The 25,124-nt window shown below is 36.2% G+C and overlaps 1 protein-coding gene and 1 pseudogene across 1 annotated transcript; one reads left to right on the top strand and one right to left on the bottom strand.

The window, feature by feature from the left end:
- The first annotated feature begins 9,751 nt into the window (after nucleotides 1–9,751).
- LOC119518108 (olfactory receptor 1013-like) lies at nucleotides 9,752–10,687 on the top strand. Its single transcript, XM_037815168.1, has one exon. The coding sequence runs from the start codon at nucleotides 9,752–9,754 to the stop codon at nucleotides 10,685–10,687; it is 936 nt and encodes a 311-aa protein (XP_037671096.1).
- Nucleotides 10,688–20,238: 9,551 nt separating this feature from the next.
- Nucleotides 20,239–21,837, bottom strand: LOC119517087 (annotated as a pseudogene).
- Nucleotides 21,838–25,124: the final 3,287 nt, after the last annotated feature.

Genomic DNA, 25,124 nt, shown 5'->3' with positions numbered 1-25,124 from the left:
CATAGAATTTTACTTCTTTGCTGAAATAGGTTTTCCTCAATATTTATCTTTTGCTTGATTTTAGAGTTCTTAGAAAGATATAAAATGATATGGATTCATGTGTGTGTTTGTGTGTGTATGTAGGTGGCTTGACTTTGAAATTTGGTAAGCAAATTTTATTTTGTGAAGAGAAGATATGAAATAGTTATTTGGAAATTTGATTCTAGATTTTAGAAATGTTTGTTTTCTGTGGTGTTCAACCTAATGTGTCTGCTGTTATAATAAGCACCACCCAGTGGGCTGGCAAAAGAAACAGGATTTATTTGTCTCATGGTTTCAGAAGCTGGAATCTGCTTCTTCCAAGGTTTTGGTGACCTTCTGGGGGGCTGGAAACCTTGGGATTCCTAGGCTTTCCTATCACATGACCATGTCCTCTCCTTTTCTTCCAGATTCTGTTGACTTCCAGTTTCTAATTCTCAAAGTGGCATTCTCTTCCTAATCCTCTAGTCACAATGTCAACTGGTTGCTCCACACCTTAAACAAAATAATATCCTTTATTGCTCCCATTCACAACGGCTTCACACACAGAGGAAAGGATTAAGATTAAGAACTTTTTCTTTGCTTCATTTCCACCTGCATTCTTAAAACAGTCTGCCCCAGTGTCCTCTCCAAATTACATCAGAAAGATCAAATTGAATATATGGAACATAGGTTTCTAAATCTTTTTCTTTCCTCATTAAAATAATATTAGACAAAGTATTTAAAATTATTAAAACTATAAAAGTATAATTCTAAAACAACAAGATGTTGTCTGTTTTAGGATTCTGAATCAAGTAAACACTGATCTCTCCCTCTAATAGTGTAGTCCACAGTACTCTCCCTTCTGACACACAGCAATGTAAAGCCCATTAGGGAAAAATAAGATCAAGTGGAACAAGAGTAAACATACAAACAAACAAATATAAACCTACAGTCTTATACAACCAGATTTTTATCTTCTACCAGAAGACATTATGAAGAAAGCTACAGCTCAATATCTGACATATATCAGATATTTAATATATATTTTATGTAACATTCTCTACAATACTTTCAGTTAAGGAATATTAGTTACAATTCACTAATGAGAAGCCTTAAATTCAATAGTTAGAACTTTGTTATTGAAAGATTATAACTCTTTCTGAAATGAGCACAATTACAAAATGAATTTTAATTAAAATTGCAGAAGCAATGGTAACTATTTCACCTTATTCATTAGTGTTGAAATTTCTTATCAGATCTTACACATGTTTACTTTCTAACAACTCTGCCCTTTCTTTTTTCATCCCCAAATTCTTAACATTCCTAATTCTTTTATTGCCACAGAATCTTTGAGGGTGCTGATGAGAAGAATTTGGGGTACATTCCCCAATACTCAACAATCCATTAAAATTTTCTTGGCAGTCACCTAATGCCCATTCAATACATGGAAATCATGGAGGAGCTAGACAAATTGTAGTTAATTCTTTTTGTTCCCAGATATATTACATAATCTTTGATTTTTTTATCAAAGCAAAATACTGCTTTTTAAAACTATAATAATATTTAAGCAAACTATATTCTACTGTACATACTACAGTCTGATCCCTAAATCAAAACAATGAAACTGGTAGGAAGAAACATCTTTCTCATCAAATTTCTTTCAATAGAAAATAGTAAAAGGAAGTTTCTTAAATCCCAGTTCCCCAACACTTTCCAGAAGGATTGCCCATTATCACATAGCACTGATTTGAAAAAATAAAATTATGTCAATTTGAATTGCAAAAAATGTTAACATGAAGTGTTTATTCAGAGCCTGTTCACATTTATTTTCTACAGACTTTTGGTCGTGGGGTTCAATGTGGGTAACATGTAGAAAGTTTTGCCTGTTTCAAGGAAATAGCTGTAGTTTGGGTGAGAAAAGATGTAGAGAATAGAGCCGTAGTACAGGTGACAGAACTCATGTTGGAGGAGCAGGTGGAGATGGCTTTGAGGGGCCCTCTGCGGAGTGGATCCTCAAGATGATGGCAATGATGAAGAGGTGGGCAGCTAGTATGAATACAATGGGAATAATATCATTGGAGGCCAGGAGAGAAGAAGAGCACAGACTGGTAGCTATTTCACATCACACGCTAACTTCATTTGGAATTGGCACATCACAGAAAAAGTCATCAATGATCTTGTCACCAAAATAATCTAATATGAATGTTTTGCTGGACTGTTATTGAGTTGATGAAGCCTCCTGTATAGGAATATCTGATTATACAGATGCACGATTTTATTGACATGGCTTAAGCATAAAGCATTGTGTTGCAAATGTCAACACAACTCTCATTAATGATGGTAGCTGGCAAGCAACACCCAGTATAGACCAGCCAAGAAGAGAAGAGCTGAGCTATGAAGCCAGCAAAGGAGGATCTTCTCTGATCAGAAATGCAGGCCACTGTGGCCTTTGGGTTTAGACAGAAGAATACCAGAGATCCAGAAAAAACAGATTCCTGATGGAAAAATACATAGGCATAAGGAGTCTGGAGTCATTACAGATCCACTGTGAGAGATGTATGCCCCTTAGGTGTCTGGGAAAACACCAAGGGACAAAACAATTTAGATCAACTGCAAGGGAGGTCAGTGGTGAAGTCCAAATGGTATAGTCAGTCCTGTAATGACAGTTTTGCTGTCCACAGGTGAAACAGACCTCACCAGCAAATGGGGTCAAAGAATGAATAATTTCAATAGTTATCAATAGACAACTGGACCAGGGTGATGTTAGCTGGCCAATATTGTAGGTATTTGAGGGAGAGAAATCTAAGCAGGCATCCTGCCTGATTTAGGAGGTGAAGGGAGTTCTCTGAGCCTGATTATATTCTTTTTGGCAAGAAGCTTTTAATACCAGGAATGTCATAATGCTGCTGGGGGTCAATTCAACTTTACAGAAAATTTTTCTTGAACTCAGTTCTGTTATAATTCCTGGGTTTTAGCAGTGAAAATCACACAATAGCTCTTAGTCTCATGGACTTTTCGTGTAAAAGGAAATAAACAAAAAATACCAACACATTTCCAAATTATGTTTAATGCTATTAAAAAATCAAAAGTGAATTTTGGAAAAATATGAATTGGCAGAAACGTTTATGTAAAATTGTAGTTCCTGATGGTAGTTGATACTTGCATCTCCTTAGGATTCCATAGCTTGGGAAATGACTAGCAAGGCAATTAAAAAATATTTTGCATTGAAAAACTGGGTATTATATATTAAGATGGAGTGTAGTCCTTTGGGGTCTTTGATTCCCTGGGCAAACTGTTTTCAGTCATTATATTTACTCATATTCCATTTGGGATTGTGTAGTCATTAACCTAAAGATATTAGTAAACTAAACATATTACATATACTCTGTGTACCTCTGAATATTAAATTATATACACACATATGTTCTGAAATATTTGCCTTTCTTTTGCCCCTCCACATCCATTCTCCACCCTTTTCTATCTTCCTTTTTGCTGAAGGAGGTTAGGCTGATTTTTGCTTTATTGGGTTTATTTGCTCACCATCTTTAATGGGTGTAGCCAACAGTTGTCACTGGCAGTGAGGATTCCCCCATCCCATACACATTCTTTGAAATCACAGCAGAGGCACAGAATTGATTCATTCCAGCATCCTTATCTCCCTAGCCTTTTGGACTCTTTCCTTTACAGTGATTAGGAATGGTGTCGCATCTCTATCATGTTTGTCAAAAGTCACTGATAATGTTACTTCATGGTACGTCCTTCAAATCCACTCCCTGCATATGACAATTAACCATATTCACCTCTCCTCAGTTGTACCTGCCATGCCCTCCAGGGCAGTGCTTCTAACCCCCTTAAGATTTACATTTGGTTATAACTTTCCTTTGGACCTAGAAGCAAAGAAGTGTGTTGGCTGTAAGGATTGAAAAGTTATTGGCCTCCCTTGCAAGTCATGTGTCCTAGATGGAACCATGGAAGTTTATGTACATTTTTATTTCTGTGTAAAACATTTCCCTGAGATAGGAGAGGAGGGATTACTTTACAGACACAGAAATTTCAGGGGTCCTTTGGGGTTGAAAATTCTTGTCACCAGCTTCTAAACATGTTCATTCTCAAGTATCTCTCACATCCAAAGCTCATCAAGTCCCTTTTTGTCCACCTAGCCCAAGTGCCATCAGCTCTCATTTGTGTGTCTGTAAATCATCTGACCTGGCTTTCTCTGCCTTCAGACTTCCATTTTTCATATTGTGGGGAGATTTTTGCTTTAAATTTTGCTTGACCACACCATGCAGCTGATTAAATCTCTTTATTGGTTTCCCATGAGAGACATTCTGCAAAATCTTTAACATGGGCTAGTCAATACATATTTGTCTGATCATTCCTACTCCACTGACTAATTTGGTACTGCTTTATTTAACTCTTAGGGTTCCATCCACTCTGGACTATCTTTTATCATTCGAGTGGTTGCAGGTTTACCTAACAATCATGCATACATTACAGGTTGCCCAGTTTCCCATACACCACCCTATGATTAACACCTTGCATTGGTGTGATACATTTGTTATTATTGATGAAAGAATATTTTTGTATCTGCAGTAATTATATTCCATGGTTTAAGTTTGGATTCACTGTTTGATTAGTGCAGTATATGGATTTATTTAATCATACTTTTTATTGTTTCATATGATAGATATATGTCTGTGTATATATATGTGTGTGTATGTATGTGTGTGTGTATATATGTATATATTATATATATGTGATAAATTTCCAAATTCATTTTAACAAGTAGTTACAGGCAAATTTCAAAGAATATTATGGGTTACTGTTCCACAATTTCAGTTATTTCCTTATTGTGAAATATAACATATATACAAAAAAACTTTCAAAGCATATTTTAACAAGTAGTTGCATAGGAAATTTCCAAACTTGTTATGATTACAGTATCATAGTTTCAGTTATTTCCTTATTGTGAAATATAACATATATACAAATGGTGATAGCTTTCAAATTACAATTTAACAAGTAGCTATAGAACAAATTTCAAAGGATGCTATGGGTTACTTTCCATCATTTTAATTCTTTCCTTCCAGCTATTTTAATACCATAGCAACTAATAAAAAGAAAATTATATAGAGATTTGGACTTCATCATCCTTTGTTAAATTCCATCTTTTCTGTTTCTACCCCTTCCTCTAGTATGATCACTTTCCTGATCATCAGGGATGTCTAGGCAGTGACCACCCTAATTCATTCATGTTGAAAGGAGTGCTGATTTTATGAGAAAAGGGGACACATCTAATTGATCTTCTTGAAGAGGCTACTGCCTCTGGGTTTGGGGACATAGCTGGCATAGGAGTTTACTGAAGGATTTATGTTTCTGAAGAATAAACTTATTGAGTGAAACTTTTTAGAGTCTTGAATAGGGATCCAGTCTTTTCAGGACTACTATTGACTTGGGCTTATCATACTGAGGTCATTTGGCATATCTAGGTGAAGCTTATATAGGTGTCATCTCCAGAACAGCCTCTTAACTCTATTTGAATTCTCTTTGCCACTGAAACCTTATTTTGTTGCCATTCTTTTCCCACTTTAGGTCAAAAAGGCATTCTCAATCCTATGGATGTTTAAAAACTTTTGTTCTACTACCACATATACTTCCTGTCCTTCTTTGGTTCCAGAATGCCTTTTCTCACCTTGGAGCTTGGCACTTGATGTAGACTCTTAAGGACAGCTCTCTCCATCCTCCCTGCAACCTGCCACCACAATTGCATCACCCTCTCTGTCTAGTGAGCTCCTATTTTCACCCGTCAGTTCTCAGGCTAAATTTTATTGCATATAAATTGTCCCTAAGATCCTTCACTCTTTTAGCCCTTCTGATACAACCTCATGTCATCTTATAATTTTCTTTGCAGCACTTATCATAATGTATAATTATAGATTTATATAATGATTTGTTCATCACCCCTGTGAGCTGTAAGTTTTGTAAGGGTAAACTCTCTCTCTGTCTTCGTTTCCCATTTATTATTTTTCCCATTTATTATTTTTGTTTTGCTTGTCTTTTGACTTTTTTAGTTGATATTAAAAGCTGGGGATTTCCTGAGTTTAAATATGTTTCTCTTCATCACAAGAATGAGTTGTAGACCAGGGATTCATACTTAGTAAAACTTTTTTCAGACCTTGCATCTTAACACTTACTATACTAACCAAGTTCTTATTTTTCCTCCTTCTTTTATCTCCTTCAACATCTTGCTTGGTACTGGGAACATGAATTGCTCCATAAATACTGCACATTTTGAATGAATAAATGCACTCACAGTCTGATGTTTAGATAGAGTTTTCAGAAACTATAAGACTGTGACAATCAATAAATTCACCTTTTAATTTCATTTTTTTTGTAAATGGGTACAACTGTATCAAGTGATAGTCAACATGTGTCAGGACTGAAGTTCTATGATCTTTGCTTTTTCATTATTGTTAACATAGTCATTATGACCTACAAATAATTCTCGAGCATCTGCTATGTATGCACTATCCTGGGAGGTTATTCTTTTCTGCAGTTTATTTTTATATAAATGCATGAATGATACTGAAAAATTAAACAGGCTTTTTAAGGTTAATTTGAACAATTCCATTGCTGTTGAATGGTCTATCCCTACTTCATTCCAGAAAGAAAAACATTATAATTGGTCTCTTGAGGGTGCAGCACTTGAAGATCTTTTTTTTATATTTAACACCTTATCCCAAAGGGATGCTCCAGCTTATGTGTTTGACCAAGATTGTTACCATTGGAAAGAGGATGCTTGGAGTGAGTAGAAGGCACATTCTATTCTAAGGTATGGCGGGAAATCATGGATTTGAATCATGACATTAAGCACTGCATTTAATTAACCAGAGAAAAAAGTGCAGCAAATTACAACATGGACGAAAAACAGATTCTTAATCTAATCAGATCATAATATGATTCTTGTTTTTGAAATAAAAATAATATGTTTTTTCTAAAATGATATTCAATAAAAATGTTAAAGAGCCCAAGATGTCCTCTCTTCAGACCTTACTTCATCAATCAGTGAAAAAGTTAATTAGATATAACTTGACATAGTTGATGGATGTTTGCACTCTCATAAACTCTCTGTTGCCATCATCCACTCTGCTATTGTCTTGAAGGAGCCTTATTAGTCCTTTGAGTAGGTTTATGGGTAGAAAAATTGAAGTAGGTCAAGTGTTCATGACATTAAAATGTTTCTTTTTCTACATTAGCCACTGCCTGGGACAGGCTGTCTGAAAAAGTGGGAGTGAAATTATATACCATTTAGGATAATACTAAATATTTATTATTAATATATAGCTCAAAGAGTATCTGATTGAAGTACCAAAGGGCATGTTGCAGAGAGCAGTTGTTTTAATACTTGAAAGGATGGAGGAATCACACTGAGGTCAGCTCCTTTCCATGTGAGTACTCCTAGAGGAGCTACCTCTTAGGAAGCCTTCTGGCAGAGAAATATGTTTGATAAATGCAGAGGAGAGTTATTTTTTGTTGAAAAAGATTTCTAGCACCCCTCAAATCCAACAAGGCACCCAGCCAATTTTATATTTAGGTAGCAATGGAAAATAAATGCAGCTCAAGAAAACTTTCCTTTCTGTCTATACAGACAATAATGCATTAAAAAGAACTATTAAATAATTATGGATTATATTTCAGTCCTTTTCATTGTAAGGAATCTGTGGAGAAATTATTCTTGAATTTAATAACAAGTAAGGCAGTATGTTGTCAGACTTTTTGACTGAATGTTGGGCTTATGAACCCCCCTAATTGCATATACTGGGCTGTAAGAAATTTCAAATAATTTGGGGATTGCCAAGAGCTGTGGATTGAATTTCTTCATATGTGATGGGTTTGATCTCTGTTTCCACTTTATATCTTGCTTGTGTTATTCCTGTTCACATATTCTTAATTCATGCTATCTACTCATTTTTGTCTCTCAGTAGCCACCTTAAAGCCATTTTTACATAGAAAAATCTTGATATACATATTCATATATGTATATGTTTGTAAATATCAATTATATTCTTTAATAACTATAGAAGAAAACAGGAGATGTTAGGAAGAAATATCTCTTGAAATATTTATTCCCGATTTTGTCTTTGCAAACAAGCTTAGAAATTGTCCAGCATGTGTAAAAGGCCAACAAAACAGAATGGTCTGGTGCATGAAACACCATAAACTCTAGGACTCATACTTGGGTATAAATGGAAGTCTTTGTGAATAAATGCAAATGTATCTTAGGGAGGGATTTCTATGAAGAAGTTATTAAATTATAGAGAACACAATACCCACTGTTAAATTTCTAGTTTTTCCATGTACATTCTCACATGTGTGATCTCATTTGAATTCATAAAATCCTACTGAATTATGAAAGGAATGTGAGATCATAGAGTTTGGGAGGGGATGATTTAATATAAATGAGGCAGCAGCCAACTGAGATCAGAACCCAGGTCTCCTGATTCTGGCTTTGGCTGCTTCCAGGAATACAATTTGTTAGAAATGAACTGAGCATTGAACAGCCATAAACTATGACGGGAACTAATGACACTTATTCCAATCTTCTTTCAGATATTGGGAAGAAATTTTATTTTATCATAATTATGATACAAAACTTTTTGTAAAAATAAAAAAAATACACATTCATATCATTGCCATGGACAGAAATTGACACATCAAGTTGGATCGACACCAAGGGAACATTCTTTATTTTTTCTAGTATAATTGTAGGTTCACTGCTTAGCATGTGGCCAAAATAGGAATTTTTTTCTAGTTTAAGAGATGTTTAAGCCCTGTACTATAGCATAAATGTTAGGCACTTTGCCACTGGAGATCCCCGGCCATCACAATTTTGCTCTTCTTTGATTGTGATTGGTGGAACAGGGTCCTCTGAGCAGAGAAGCAGAGATGGTGCTTCCCACATTGCTGGCAACATGCCAGTCCCTGCTTTTACCTTTAAGGGAAAAGCATTCTCAGCATTCCATCATTCTCTACAACCATTCATTGAGCAAGTACTTTTTAACTCTTAATTGCATAGAAAATTCAGTCAATTTTATGAAAATTTGTCAATAAGGATTATACATTTATCTATGTTCTAAAATTTTAGATATCTAAGAAAATCTAATCTTTTATTCAACTAATTCATATATTCTACTCCATTCAGACTTCTGAGTTTTGTTTTGGGGAAAATTTTGAATTAAATAGAGTAATTGCCTTCAAGGAAATTACGTGTAATGAAATTCTGAGGACATTATGAAATAGAGTTAGAAGAATAAATTGTATTTATCCATGTAAATCTCTGGAAAAAGACAAAGGGAAGAGATATCAGAGCACTCTTTCAAATTATGTCACTTGAATATCATTTTCTTGGTCCCCAATCACCATAAGTACAATCAGAAAAGACAAACAACTCACCCTCCCCCTAAAATGGGGATAAATTTGATAAAACATACAAGGTGAAACACAATTTATAGTGGGCCTCATAACCACAATCTCAAGATAGAGCAGCACAGAACTTGTTCTCCAGCTATCCAAAAAGGAGTAACTCCCAGCTCAGCACTAACACGTCTCACAGTGAGTCTTGTAGTTGTGTCACTTGGGGTTCTTAGTGCTCTAAAATGGCAAATGATGGGAAGAGGGGCATGATTGTATATTAAGTCATGATGCACTCATTGGTCTTTTCAAAGGAAAGGACTCCAGAAATCCAAAGTCAATGGAAGAGCAAAATTTCACCAAAGTGAAGGAGTTCATTCTTTTAGGGTTCACAGGCAACTTGCAGTTACAGGGCATGCTTTTTCTGATCTTCCTCATAATTTATGTCTTCTGTCTCCTGGGAAACATCACCATGATTTTTCTGATCTGTGCTGATTCTCAACTCCACACACCCATGTATTTCTTCATTGGAAACCTGTCATTCCTGGATATCTGCTATTCATCTGTCTTTATCCCCAAAATCCTCATGACCTGCATCTCTGAAGACAAAAGTATTTCCTTTGATGGCTGCTTGGCTCAGTTCTTCTTTGCTGCTGGACTTGATCTTAGTGAATGTTACTTGTTGGCTGCCATGGCTTATGACCGCTATGTGGCCATCACCAATGCCCTGCTTTATTCCCAGGCAATGTCCTTGAGGTTATGTGTCAGTCTTGTTGCAGCTTCATATTTTGGTGGCTTTCTTAACTCAACTGTTCTCACCAGCAAAACATTTACCCTGAGCTTCTGTGGCAACAATATCATCGATCATTTCTTCTGTGATGTGCCCCCACTTGTGAAGCTGGCATGTGATGTGAAGGAGAGCTACCAGGCTGTGCTCTATTTCATACTGGCCTCCAATGTCTTCACTCCCATAGTACTTATTCTTGCCTCCTATCTCTTCATCATTATTGCCATTTTGAATATTCACTCTACTCAAGGTCGTCTAAAGGCTTTTTCCACTTGTGGCTCTCATCTGACAGCTGTCACCTTGTACTATGGTTCAATTCTTTTTATATACTCTAGACCAAGCAGTAGTTATGACTTGGAATGGGACAAAGTGGTGTCTGTGTTCTATACTGTGGTGATTCCAATGTTGAACCCTTTGATCTATAGCTTAAGAAATAAAGATGTAAAAAATGGCCTTAGAAAAATGTTGAAAAGGGCCAAGTTATCTTAATTAAAATATTTGGTAAACAATTGTTATAATTTTACAAATTATCTCCCTGTCATGGTAGTCATCTGGAACTCAGAAACAAAACAAGTGAACAGAAAATCATTAGATAATATGGAAACACCAGCTTGCTTTTGTATTTCTCAGCTGTGTACTAATGTAGGTGGGAATATTTTAAATATATGATAGGATAATTAGGTCCATGTCTTTTGGGAAATCTGCTGTGTATTTGCTTGGAACATAATGTATAAAACTGCTCATATTTTGAGATACATAAAAGCTGATTTATTTTTACTACCAGTTGACCATTCAATTATTGCACATAGGAGTTTTTTTTTTTTTTTAATCTTCTGTGAATATGAGAATATTACCACTGGTTCTGGAATCATTATTAAGATTAGATATATTTTGGTGACTTGTTTTGTATCATGCCATTCTTAGATGAGGAAGCAGGAGGGTAAACTAGTAATTCTAATTTCAAAGGTACTATGCTCTTTGTAGGCAGAGAATGAGCTAGGAAGTTTTAAGAAATGACCTACTGTAAATGAACTAGAAACAAGTTTTATTTACTTATTTTTTCTGATTCTTGTTTCTTGGCTTGCCATGATATAAAATGAAGAGACTTTCTTCGGTGCTTGAGAGAACAAGAGTCTTTACTGGGGTCCATATGAATATCTAGCAATATAATTTTCCCTCCAAAATTAAAGAATCAAGGGCAAAAGTATAGCAGCTGTATGAGACAGACAGAAATAGATGATAAATTATAGATAGATAGATGATAGTTGATAGATAGATAGATAGATTTAAAAACCTTTAAACCTAAGAGCAAGATTCAGAGTGACAGTCTGCACTCGGTAAAGCAGTGGTTTATAACAACCAAGATTCTATGAATGTTTGTTGTCTTTGTTCATATCAATTATGATAAATTTATAATTAAAATAAAGAATATTTTATTGAGTTGCATCATATTTCATACCTGTAGCAGAATTCTAAAACATAAAAATGAGGTTGTGCCAACATGAAAAAGTCCCTGTTATTGGTTTCCTAGGATAGATAGGAGTCTGCTAGAGGAGAAGTCAAGGAAGGTTTAGAGTGACCAGAGCAAAGAGAATATGGCAAGGAACAAAGTTATGAACCACATGATATATTCTAGAGTAGGGGTGAGGGATGCAGACTGTGATGAGATTATTGCAATAGACTTGATAAAATGATGTTTGGGCTCAAGTGGTAGTAGTGGAGGTGGGGAGAGATGGTCAGATTCATGATTTTTATAAACATAATTAAACCAGGAATTCCTGGGAGATTGAAGAGAACATAGGAGGGAAAGTGAGTAGAATAATGTCAAACTTTTTACTATGAAGATAGAGTGGTGCAATTTTATTTCTTGATCTGCAGAATGAGCAGATAGATTGATTTCTGGAAGTGAAATGTACAAAAATCTGTTTTAAACATGCTAAATTTGGTATATCTACTGCTCATCTCTTATAATTATAGAATGTTAACACTGGAAGGAAATTTAGGCATCTTGGAATTATGGAATTTTTAATATGAATAATGATGACCAGAAATTTCATAGGTAGATTTCTGGTAATTTGAAATCCCTCCAATATTTTATGTTGATACCGATGTGTGTTTTTGTGGAACTATCTTTGCTTTTTCAAGTTCCTAAAGAGGCCCTGATTCCAAAAATGTAAGTGCCAATATTTATTTTCTGATAAGGAATCAAGGAATATAGGAAATAGATAATATTATACAAGCTCACATGATTGATTTTTAAGGAAACAACTATAAAAGTGCACATGTTGAAGTAAAACAATGCTGTTTTCTTAGATACATTGTTTCTCTCACTTCAAGCAAGATGGTGGGGATAACTTCCTATGTATCTAAAGATATAGGTATATGAAAAGATTACTAATCTCTTCTCCCACACCATATTGTCACAGGTGAAGGGCTCCTTTAGTCTTATTTTGATCTGGATTATATAAGAGATGTTAACAAATTGGAATGAGAGAAAGGTGATTTCTGTGATCATCCCAATTTTTCATAAGGGTGAATTGTGTTCTAGAGAGGAATGGTGAGGCTCTTAACACAGGTAGTTAGGGTTAAGACAACTCACAATCAAAGTACTTCTCATCTAGGATAGTGAACTTCATACTTCTAAGCCTGAAACTCCTTTCTCAAATCATAGAGAGTAGGTTACAATACTAAACTAAATTATTTTGGAAGACTCTGGATGGTAACCCCACTGGGTCATCTACTATTGTTAGCAGAAACATGTTCTTATTTTTCTTTCTCAAGGTCAGCTATTATAAATAGATGAGGTATTATTCCTTTCACTCAGATTTAAAATAGCTCCCATTTGTTAAGTATGATTTTACATGAGACACTAGAATATACATTTCTCCTATATTTTCCTTAATCCTCATTATATCTTACATTTAGGTGTTTTTCTTAACTATTTAAAGGTGAAGAAACTTAGGTGGATGTGTTGCTAAGAGATACTCCCAAGATTACAGAGTTTCCAAATGGTGGAATCAAGATTTGATCAGGTGTCATTTCAATTATACATTCTGCCTGTACCAGACCTGTCTGCTCTTAGCTGGGCTTGCTCAGCTCAACTGTCTGTGCTCAGCTCATCCCTCAGTTGTGTTAGGATGAACTAGAATGGCCTCCCTTACATGTCTTAGAGTCAGCTTGTTATCAGATGGGAAAACAGAAGACAAGAAGTATAGAAAGCTAACCTTGTTACATTTACATGTGGAGGCAGGACTCCAAAAGTGAGAGGAGAAGCTCTCAAAGCCTCTGTGACCCAGGCAGTTTGGAAATTCATGTGGCACAGAATATGGCACAACCTATTGGCCAAATACACCAGAGCCATCCCAGTTTTAAGGGGTGAAAAACCAGACTCCACAGTTGACATCAGAAAGTATAAAGAAACATAGCCCATTTTTGCAATAATCAAGCATATTTCCTATATATCCACTTGTTAAATCATACTTTTAAAGATATTAACTTTTTGTATATATTCTAATTTCATAATCAGGAAATATATGAAACTGTGGAACTGTAACTTACAATATTCTTTGAAATTTGCTATCTAACTACTTGTTAAATTGCACTTGGAAAGTTATCACTTCTATGTATATTTGTTACATTCTATAATAAAAATGATTAAAAATTTAAAAAAATGGATCATCAAATGAGCATTAAAAGCTTTCATCAAATTTATTCCTTTATAATTTCACAGAATTTGTAATTTCTTGTGTTAAAAATAGAGGGAGGAAGTTTTTGTGACCAATGTCTACTTTGAAAGCACCTTGTCTTAGGGATTTTTCCACCACTAGGGGTTGTAGGACTTCACAGTGCCTCCTTTCCCTACCTTTTTTTTTGAAGGATTTTTCTTGACAGGTGACAGAGGAGTTCAGATTTCAGAGTTTCTAGTTAGTAGGTGTTTTGGTTTGATAAAGCTGCTGGAACCAAAATACCAGTAAAGGATTGGCTTTTACAATGGGGATTTCTTGACTTACAATTTACAGTTCTTAGGTCATGAAAATGTCCAACTCAGTGCATCAGCAGGATGATACCTGGACTCTGAAGATAGGCTGCTGGCATCCAGGGCACCTCTGTCACTTGGGAAGGCACATGGCTGATATCTGCTGGTCCTTTGTACTGGATTTCATTGCTTTCAGCTTCTGTTCCAGTGGCTTCATCTCTGAGCTTCTGTGGGTCCTCTCTCAGCCTTTTTGGAGCTTTTCTCTTTGTGCTTCTCTTAATTTCATCTCTTGGCTTTATCTCTGTGTCCTTAATCCTCATATGCAGGACTCCAGTAAGGGATTAAGACCCACCTTGTATGAGGTCGGTCACATCTCAGTTGAAATACTCTAATCAATAGGTCCCATCTACAATAGATCTGCATCCACAGGAATGGATTAAAACAACATGGCCTTTTCTGGGGTACATAACAGTTTAAAATTACCACAGTCCAGCTTCTGGACCCCAAAAGATGTTTCCTCTCCATATGCAAAATATATTCATTCCATCACAGTATCACAAAAGGCTTAAATCATTTTAGTAACAGTACTAAGTACAAAGTCTCATCAAAGTCAGTCACAGGTGTGCTATCTTCTGGGACAAAATTCCCCTCAGGTTGCAGACCTCTGAAACTTAGAACAAGTTATCTGCTTCCAATATACAAAGGGAGGATGGTAATAGAGTGAAAGTTCCTGTTTTGATAGGGAAAAATTGGAAGGAAAACAGGAGTCAGTGGACCCAAAAAGCTTCAAAAACATGCAGGGCATACTTTAGTAGATTTTAATGTCTGAAAGTCATCTATAGAAAGATGTTTTTGTTTCAGAGCCTGACAGAGAGGCAGTCCCACCCTTTCCAAGGGCTTGAGCAGAGGCCCTGCTTTCTCCAGATGTTGGGGTTAAGCCTCTAAATCTCCAAGCATTGGGGAGACAGCCATGCTCTCAGCTTTTCTCTTTCAAGCATCTGTGTGACAGCAAAACTGTAGGCACCACCCTCCTCAAGCATGCAGTGGTGGCCAGAATCTCCCCAAACTCTGTGGTATATGCTCTGCTCTCTCTGAAATCTGGGGTGGCAGCACACTTTCTAAACCACAGGTGGAAGGCCAGCTCTCTGCAAACTCCAAGCCACACCCACACTCTCCATATCCAGGGTCGGCTTAGATCTCTGAGTCTGAGGCATTTTCACTCCAGACCTCAGCTTCCATGATTCTGCCTTTGAAGAGATTTTTCCTTCAAACTGTCTCTTTTCTATCCCTTTAAGTTCAGGCTGACAGTGGTTCCATTCATACAGTTCTCATGAAAAATTTGATGGTATTTGTTGGCTTAGCATTCAGCATAGAGGGGTTAAAACTGGTCAGATGATAAGACTTTTTACAAATCCTTCCTGGATAACTCTGTCTTGAATCCTGGCTTGTAATGAAATCAGTGACTGGTTCCATGTTCAGTTAAAGTCTTACATGGGGCTATATTCTCTGAGGACTTACTTTCAGGAAACTCAGAATATTCCAAACCATCAATTTCTGGTTTCTTTGTACCCAAGAGTTCAGTTCTCAACCTACCCTTTCCTGTTGCATTTTACATAACCTGCAAGGGGAAGCCAAGCCATGCTTTCCACATTTAATTTGGAAATCTCTTCAGCTAAGTATCCAAGCACATTACTTTCAAATTCTGCCTTCCATCTGACATCAGGACTCAAATTTTCCAAATTTTCTGCCACTTTAAAACAAGGATCACCTTTCTTCCAGTTTGCAATGATACATTCATTATTTGCATCTAAAACTTCATCAGAAGTACCTTTGGAGGCCACATTTCTTCCAACAGTCTCTTCAAAGCAATCTAGGCCTTTCAATCAAGCTCTGTACAATTGTTCCAGATTCTTCCCCTTATACATTTATAAATCCATTCCAACATTTTTTGTTATTTGAAAATAGCAACACCCCACTCTTCTGGTACCAAAATCTAAACTGCTAGGATGCAATATACCACAAATTGGTTGGCTTTTGCAATGGAGATTTCTTAACTTACAATTTACTGTTCTTACATCATGAAAATGTCCAACTTAAGGCATCAACAGGATGATACCTGAACTCCGACGTCAGGCTGCTGGCATCCAGGACTCCTCTTTCACATGTGTAGGCATTTGGCCAGTGTCTGCTGATCCTTCACTCCCAGGTTTCATTGCTTTCAGTCTGTTCCAGTGACTTCCTCTCTGAGCTTCTGTAGGTCCTTTTTTAGCTTCTCTGGGTATTTCCTTTATGAACTTCTCTGAATTTTATCGGTTGGCTTTTTTTTTTTTATTAAATTCAGTTTTATTGAAATACATTCACACACCATACAATCATCCATGGTATACAATCCACTGTCCACAGTATAACACAGTTATGCATTCATCACCAGTCTGTTGGCTTTTTCTGTGTGGCCTTCATCCTTTTAAGAAGGACTCAATAGAGGTATTAAGACTCACCTTGAATGGGGTGGGTCACATCTCAGTTGAAATAATCTAACCAAAAGATCCCACTTACCATAGGTCTGCACCCACAGGAATGGATTAAAAGAGCATGATCTTTTTGGGGGCACAGGGAAGCTTCAAACTACCACAGGAGGGAACACTTTCTTCCCTTCAATTCATTTTCCAGTCTTTAGGCAGAATAAATTTTGACAGTACAAATGTGATCTAGTGACATCCTCATCATGATATCGGCTTCCATTTGTGATGATTTAAAGGCCAAATTCCTTAGTATGGATTTTAATAAGCTTTTTGTGCAGGTGACAATTCTGCTGGCACCTCACTCTACCCCAACTTTATGTCATCTCCCTTGGTTTCTTGAACTCACCTGCTCTCTCCTATGTGATGAATGTGATATACACAATATCTTCTGAAGAGGGTGCCTAGCTTAATTCTGTGCCCCTACAATGAGTTGTCTTCTGGATCATCTTATTTTTTGAAGTCTTATTAGAATAATTCTCCCTTTCAGAAGAATTTTTGAGCAATAGACCAGATAATTTATTTTATCAGTTCTTTGCTTCCTTAGAGGCAAAACAAAAAGCATAGTAACTGAGCTTAGTAAATGCATCCTAGATATATACTTCCTTGCATAAACAAATGATAGGATGGGAGAGAAATTTCAGAGTAATCATTGATACAGTATCTTTAAAAACCAATTCTTTGACATCATGCATATAATAATAAAAAAATTCCTGAGAAAATATGATTTCAAACCTAAGAACATTCAGAAAAAGATTTTAGCATACAAATGGTGATAGGTTAGTGATATATAGCTAACTATTTAGCTCCCAAGTTTTACAATATTGTGCCTTGAATCCAAAAGAGGGTTCTTCTTAATGACTGATATCTGTAGTATGAAAAAATGCTCCAAGCACTCCCCATAAATCTCAAAACAATGAGATGACAATGGAAAAAAAGAATTCTGAAGAAAATATTTGCATAGCTGTTTTTAATGGAAAGAGAAATTCAGTTGTCAGAATGTTGCCAGCATCACCTTTGTGATGAGAAAAGAGAGAAAAACTTTCATCCGTAAGAAAGGAGAATGGCTTACTTGTTGAGCACATGGACCCTACAATTAAAAAAAAAATCTGTGTTGAAACATGAGCTCTATGTCATTACCAGCTCTGTGACCTTGGACATGTCCATCAAGGATGAGGTTCTGAAACGTATGCTTGTGTAATAGCACATTCATGCTAGCAAGAGGATTAGTTTCAAGGCCTTTGTTGCCATCTTGGACTACAATGGCCTCCCTAGACTGGGAGTTAAGAAGCCCTTGCCATCCATGGGGCCATATTTCTGGTCATGTTCTTCATGATCCCTTTGTGTCAGGGCCAATGGGGGAAGAAAATTGGAAAGCCCCATTCTGTCCCATGCAAGTTGATGGGAAATGAGGCTCCATGTTCTGCACCTCAACCCTGCACCCAGAGGCACTGGCCTAGTCTCAGCCCCATGCAGAAGAAGTTGTTGTCTTTGGACATTATTGATGACTCCTACTCCTCAGGCAGAGCCTGCAAGGCCATCCTTCCCAAGTTCACCAAGACCAACTGAAGTGTATCCTCAAGATCCAGTTTTCTCATCCACAAACTCTGGAGATGGACCCTGTTCACCAAGGATCCCTGTCAGGATTTCATCAGCCATCTATTAGAGACCAACATCAGAGCCTCAGTGGAGAGGATCCAGTCCCCTCTGTGGGCACTACTAGGGTTTTTGTACAAGAAAAATAAAGTGCTTCCCACCTTATAAAGGCCCCACTGCATCTGTTCCCTGGAGACACACAAAGTGGCTGCCCTTTTCTACGCCATGTTAAACACATTGCTCAACCCTCTCTTCTACACCACAAGGAACAAAGAAGTCAAGAGGGTTTCAGGAGATCAACACAGACTATGACCACAAAAATTAAATGATATCATTGTTCAGTTTGCTGAATATTTGATTGCAGTTGCCTCATTATTAACTTAAATATGTTTGTATGCATTGCCATATTTCAATTAATTCAAGTAGTTATTCAAAAACTGAAATAATGAGTAAATCACTATTCAATTTTTCTTCTGTGTTGTGATTTGAAATATTTTCAATTCTGCAGGATTGTATTTTGCTATTTTGTGTGATTAAATTTTCCTCACCATTTATTGTTGCTTGCCTTTCATAGTTTTTGGAAAGACAGAGACTGATTGGGATGATTGCTTGAATATGTGTTTTGACATTGGAGTTTGGGAAGGAAACTGTATTGGATAAGGAGAAGATAGGGAATTGTTAGACTTTTGGAATTTCACTTCAGATTTTACAAATATTTAATGAAGCCTGCCCCTTCAAATTGCTTCCTAAAGCTTGATCAGGTAGAATATTTCTGTCTGATCTTTATGATCTTCTAAATTAACATCATATTAGTCAAAGAGTTTTAAGATTTTCTTAGAATATAAAAACATTTTTCTAAAACCAGAGAATGATGTCTTGTTTAGGATTGTGTATCCATTTAAAGAGTGATTTCTCCCTCCTAATTGGTCACTATAGACTATGCTCCCTCAGGGCACAACAATATATATGTAAACACTGGGGAAAAATAAGAACAAGCATTATCAAATGCAAAAAAAAAAAAAAAAAAAAAAAAAAAGAGAGAGACAAACAAGGACCCACTATATTCTAGATCCAAAGATTGTTGCCTTCCTCCAAAAGACTGTAAAGAGAAAGCTGGCAGCTCAATATCTGGATCAAGGAGATTTTTCTGAGGGTGTTTATTCAATATTCTCCACAACACTGACAGTTAACAATTATTAGTTACATTTCACAAATGGGAAGCTTGAAATTCAGTAGTCAAAATGTGGACTTTCAAAGATTGCAGCTTTTTCTGAAATGAACACTTTCACAAAATTCATCTATATTGAAATTTTATTCAAATTGTAGGTATTTCAACATGTGTATTAGCTCTGACATTTCTGATCGTTCCTTTCACCTGCATTTCTTTCCTAATTTTTCATTGTCCTCTCTTTTTTTTCATTGCAATATTCATAATATTCCTCTTTATTCTACCATTATAGAAGCTCTGAGAGTCCTTGACTAGAAAGATTTGGGGTATATTCCACATCTCAACAATCCTTAAAACATTCTTAACCTTCACTTATTACCTATAAGTGAAAAACAATTTCTTGATCAGTCTTAGAGGACATTTTCAAATAAAGTTTAATTTGTTGAGATCTCATATGTGTATCTCATATATATATATATACACACATACACACATATATGTGTGTGTGCATATATATATATTATATACTCTACTATTTCACACTAAATCAAAATGCTACTTTTTAAAATACTATAGTAAAATTAAACAGGATCTATATTCTATAGTCCATATTATATTTAGATAAGTAAAACAAAACAAAAGTTCTAGAAGAAATAAATAATACCTTTCTCATTGAATTTCTTTCCATAGAAAAATTGATGCTTTTTTTAACCATATTTCCCTGCCTTCCACTGGGCATTGTCTGTTATATCTTTGCACTGATGTAAAAAAAAATATCAATTTAGACTTCACATTGTGTTAACTTGAAGAGTTTTTTCAGAGCCTCTTTCACATCCTTATTCCTCAGACTGTAGATCATGGGGTTCAACATGGGGAAGACCACAGTGTAAAATGTAGAAACCAGTTTGTCCCTCTCAAGGGAATAACTGGAACTTGTGTGACAGCAGATGTAGAGAATAGAGCCACAGTACAAGGTGACAGAAATCAAGTGGGAGGAGCAGATGGAGATGGCATTGAGGTGGCTCTGTGTGGAGCGGATCCTCAAGATGGTGGCAATGATGAAGAGGTAGGAGGCCAGAATGAACACAGTGGGGGCAATGACATTGGAAGCCAGGAGGAAGAAGAGCACAGCCCAGTAGGTCTCTTTCACATCACATGCTGTGACAGTTTGAATGTATTATGTCCCCCAAAACACCATTAGCTTTGATGTAATCTTGTGTGAGCAGATATATCAGTGTTGATTAGATTGTAATTCTTTGAGTGTTTCCATGGAGATGCAACCCACCCAACTGTGGGTGATGACTCTAATTGGATAATTTCCATGGTGGTATGGCCCTGCCCATTCAGCTTGGGCCTTGATTACTTTACTAAAGCACTATATAAGCTCAGACAGAAGGAATGAGCTTCCTACAGCCAAGAGGGAAGCTTTGAAGAATGCACTGGAACTGATAGAGGAGCTTCAGTTTACAGAGGCATTCTGGAGATGGCCTTTGAAAGCAGACTTTTGCTCTGGAGAAGCTAAGAGAGGACAAATGCCCCAAGAGCAACTAAGAGTGACATTTTTGAGGAGCTGAAGCCTAGAGAGGAACGTCCTGTGAGAAAGTCATTTTGAAACCAGAACGTGGAGCAGATGCTGGCCTCATGCCTTCCTAGCTAACAGAGGTTTTTCTGGATGCCATTGGCCATCCTCCAGTGAAGGTACCCAATTGTTGATGCATTACCTTGGATACTTTATGGCCTTAAGACTGCAACTGTGTAACCAAATAAACCCCCTTTTATAAAAGCCAATCCATTTCTGGTGTTTTGCATTCTGGCAGCATTAGCAAACTAGAACACATGCCAAATTCAACAGGGGAGAAACATCACAGAAAAAGTCATCAGTGGCATTGTCACCACAAAAATCGAATGCGAGTGTGTTGCTGGTCCTTATTATTGCATTGACTAAGCCTCCAGTACATGAAAATAGAGCTAAACAAATGCACAATTTCCTTGAAATGGCTTGAGCATAAACAGCAGAATGGAAATAGCACCATAATGGTCATAAGCCAACAAGTAACACTCAGTAGAGGCCAGAGAAGAAGAACTGAGCTAGGCATCCAGCAAAGGAGATGCTCTTGTCTTTGGAGATGCAGGTCACTAGGATCTTTGGTGTGTACACAGAGGAATACCAGAGATCCAGGAAAGACACATTCTCATTGAAAAATTACATGTGGGTGTGGAGCCAGGAGTCATTACAGATGAGTACCATAAGAGTGGTATTTCCCAGTACAGTTACTGAGTACACACATAGGAACACCCCAAATAAGATCAACTGCAACACAAAGTCATTGGTGAAGCCCAGCAGGATGAGCTCATTCAGGGTGTGATTGCCTCTCTCCATGGCTAAAGGAGACATCATCTACAAATGGAGTAGAGGACAGTTAATTCTCTCAATAGAATACAAATGAGAATTATCAGATCCAGGACCTGTGATATGGTCAAGACTACTGCTGTTAGAAGTAGGGTAAACTGAGCAGGAATATTTCTTGACTTGAGCAGTTGATGATTGTTCTCATGGTTCTCTGACCCTCAGTGCATTCCTTTCTGTAATATGTGTTTAATACAATAATGCAACAATTCTGCTGGGGTCCTTTCATTTTTTCTAAAAATTTTCCTTTATTCCCATGTGCTTTTCTGGACCCTGGGATACAGCAATGAGGATTACAATGTGGGCCCTTACTTTTATAGAGCTTTTACTCTACAAGGAATAGGTTCATAGTTAGCAAATGAACAAATGTGGAAAGGCTTTCAGACAAAACAAAATGTTTTTAGGAATATTAACTGGTTTATGGGAGAAAATTGCTGGGAGGGGAATTAAGTAAGTTTAGACATAGAAAAAATCCTTCCCCAATTTATTAGCCAGGAATGAACAAAAGTATTTTGCAGATTCACTGACTGTTAAGAAGATCCCCATGGTTTGCAAGATGATGATAAACTCCTATTTGCAACCACAAAGGAAGATATTGTTAGCTTTTTTTAAGGGCCTTTTGGTGCAAACATCATAAATTCCAGATTAGAGAACCAGACTGAAAATCAGGGTGAAATTATAGAGTGGACACTAAAAAATCAATTCATCCTACAACCTTATGTAAACCAAATGTGTATCTTTTGAAGTTGAATTGTCTGGAAGATAGCATTATTCTACACTCTATATAATTAACCATGTACCCAACTACCCCAAAATGTAACATATCCCAATTTGATACTCATTGTAGAAATAATTCTCAGTCCCATCACATTTTAAAACATCCATTAAAGGAAAGACATTTTTAATGCCTCTGTTGAACTTCTTGAGTAAAGTATCTAAATTTTGTAAGATACCTAAAAATATTTATATGTATATATGTAAAGACACACATACATACATACATTTGTACAGTATGTACATACATTTATGTATGGAAGTATCCTAACTATAATTAAAAGTTGATAAAAAAGGAAAGCTGTTCATAATAGATCTATTATATGATAATAATTAAAAAATAGGAATTATAATAAAATAATTTGTATTTTATCTCTTAATGCTGGAAAATGTAGTGAAATAGAGACACATCCATGTAGAATGAACATGAATATATTGGTGTCTCAAATATCAGAAAGGGCATTTACACTGGTGATCTGGTTTTACTGAAAAGTTAAATAATTTTTGAAAAAATTCCAAACAAAACAAAGGACTGTCTTCCTTCAATTGTGAATTCCTATGAATGGTAGCATATATTAAAACATTGCAAAAGTGTATTTTGTACATACATAATATTTTCTACAATGGTAAGCATTACTGGATAGAATTTAAAATGAAACAAATGAAAATCTTTTAATTTTCAGAAAAATGAGTATATATTGAGACTGTTCAAAATATTTCATGTTTATTTTTGGAGTGGCCTATATTTCAAATTCATAATTATAAAGGCTTTTATCACAAGACATTGAAGGTTGGATTTGGGACTTTCTTTTTGAATGGCATCATCCCAGGTTATAGGACAAGTATTATCCTTTTGCTCTACATATTGAATGTCTAGTTGAGCCCCTATCTTGTAATGATCAAAAATCACAGCACATAGTTAAAAAATATTCCTTCAGGGCTTTTACCAATTCATTAAGATTCTCTTCTCCAGAGCTTTGCATTTTCCTTTCTATTTAACTCTTTATAGGAGTCTTCCAGGAATGAGGCAAAGGAAAAACAAACAACTGGAGGAAATCCCAGAGTGGTCACATTACCTGTTATGACATCATGCTCCAGCCACCTTTCCATGTGTCCTTTGGTCACTGCAGTCAAGAGGAGATACCTGGATGTAAACTAGTCCTAGTAAGCTCATTAATTTAACATGTAAACCCCATGAGACATAAACTTCAAGAGAACAGAGATTTTTGTCTGTTTCATTCATCCATATACATCCCATGCCTGGAATATTACCTGATGTAGAATAGAACACAATAAATATTTGCTGAATGCATTAATAAGTGAATCAATGGATGGCCCTGTTTCTGCAAGGAGCAAACCATCAGAATCTGTTTCTTGGTGGCCTCTAATGATGTCATGCTACCCTAAAATCTCCACAACTGTTTGGTAGCCCAAGTGCCTTTCCTGGCACAAGTAATCCCTGACTATTTGTGTTCTTTGCGGACAGGTTTAGAAAGGAACAAAGAAACCTGTCCATAAAATACTCTGACCAAATAACAGGTCATTTGTTTTCCCAAATGGAGTGAGTTTGTGAAGAAGTTGGTTTTCATATTTCAACAGCTAGTCTGCCATTACAAGTCTTGATGGACAGGAAACATGTGTTAAATCAGAGCTTACTGCTCTAATTATTGAGAGCCGGGATAACAAAGAAAAGTGTTTGCCCTCCAAGCAAATAATATGGGTTCAAATAAGATTTTCATCTGTTACAAAATCTGGGCATTGGAGAAAGCATTAGAGAGTTTCTTCACATGTCAAACAGGGACTATTTCTCTCTCCAAATGTTTGTTTTAAAGCTTTATGGAGAAAACCTCTGTAGGGCTGAGTCCAGTGTCTGGAAGTTGGTAATTAGCCAAGCTACAAGTGGTCCTTAAATTTAGGGCTTATTAGAGCCTCCTTGATCCCAACCCATGCATTCTAAATTATCATGTTGTGGGCAACATTCAGGAAATTGCTTTCCTTCTAGCAGTCCAAGTGCTTCTGTTATAGTTTGTCTGTTGATCATGACTGAGAAATTTGGCAGTTATTATCATTGCTTTTTTATTATTTTATTTGTATGATTATTATGTTTTACGGCAATCTTACCTATATTGCAATGCCGTGAATATTCGAGGAGCTAACAAGTATAAAGATGTGTTTGTTGCACAATGTATACTTTTATAAAGATGAGCTGAAACTGATCTCAGTTTGAATCCTCTTGCCACAATTCTCCAATGCTTTGACACTGGACACCTATTTTAATTTCCCTAATTCTCAGTTTTCTCTTCTATTTATGGGCATAATAATTTCTTCATGATATTATAGGAAAATTCAAAGGCTATATTGTACATAAAGTGTTTAATTCCTTTTTTGACATTTCAACATCTCTCTCAAATATAATTATGTTACACACTAGTAAAGTAGTGGTATTGCTGTTTTATTTAAAATATTATGATGAGATGAATTGGCAT

This window comes from Choloepus didactylus, chromosome 21, assembly GCF_015220235.1.
Source record: "Choloepus didactylus isolate mChoDid1 chromosome 21, mChoDid1.pri, whole genome shotgun sequence".
Taxonomy (NCBI): domain Eukaryota; kingdom Metazoa; phylum Chordata; class Mammalia; order Pilosa; family Megalonychidae; genus Choloepus; species Choloepus didactylus.
Note: the sequence above shows the minus strand (reverse complement) of the source record. Positions and strands in the feature narration are given on the sequence as shown.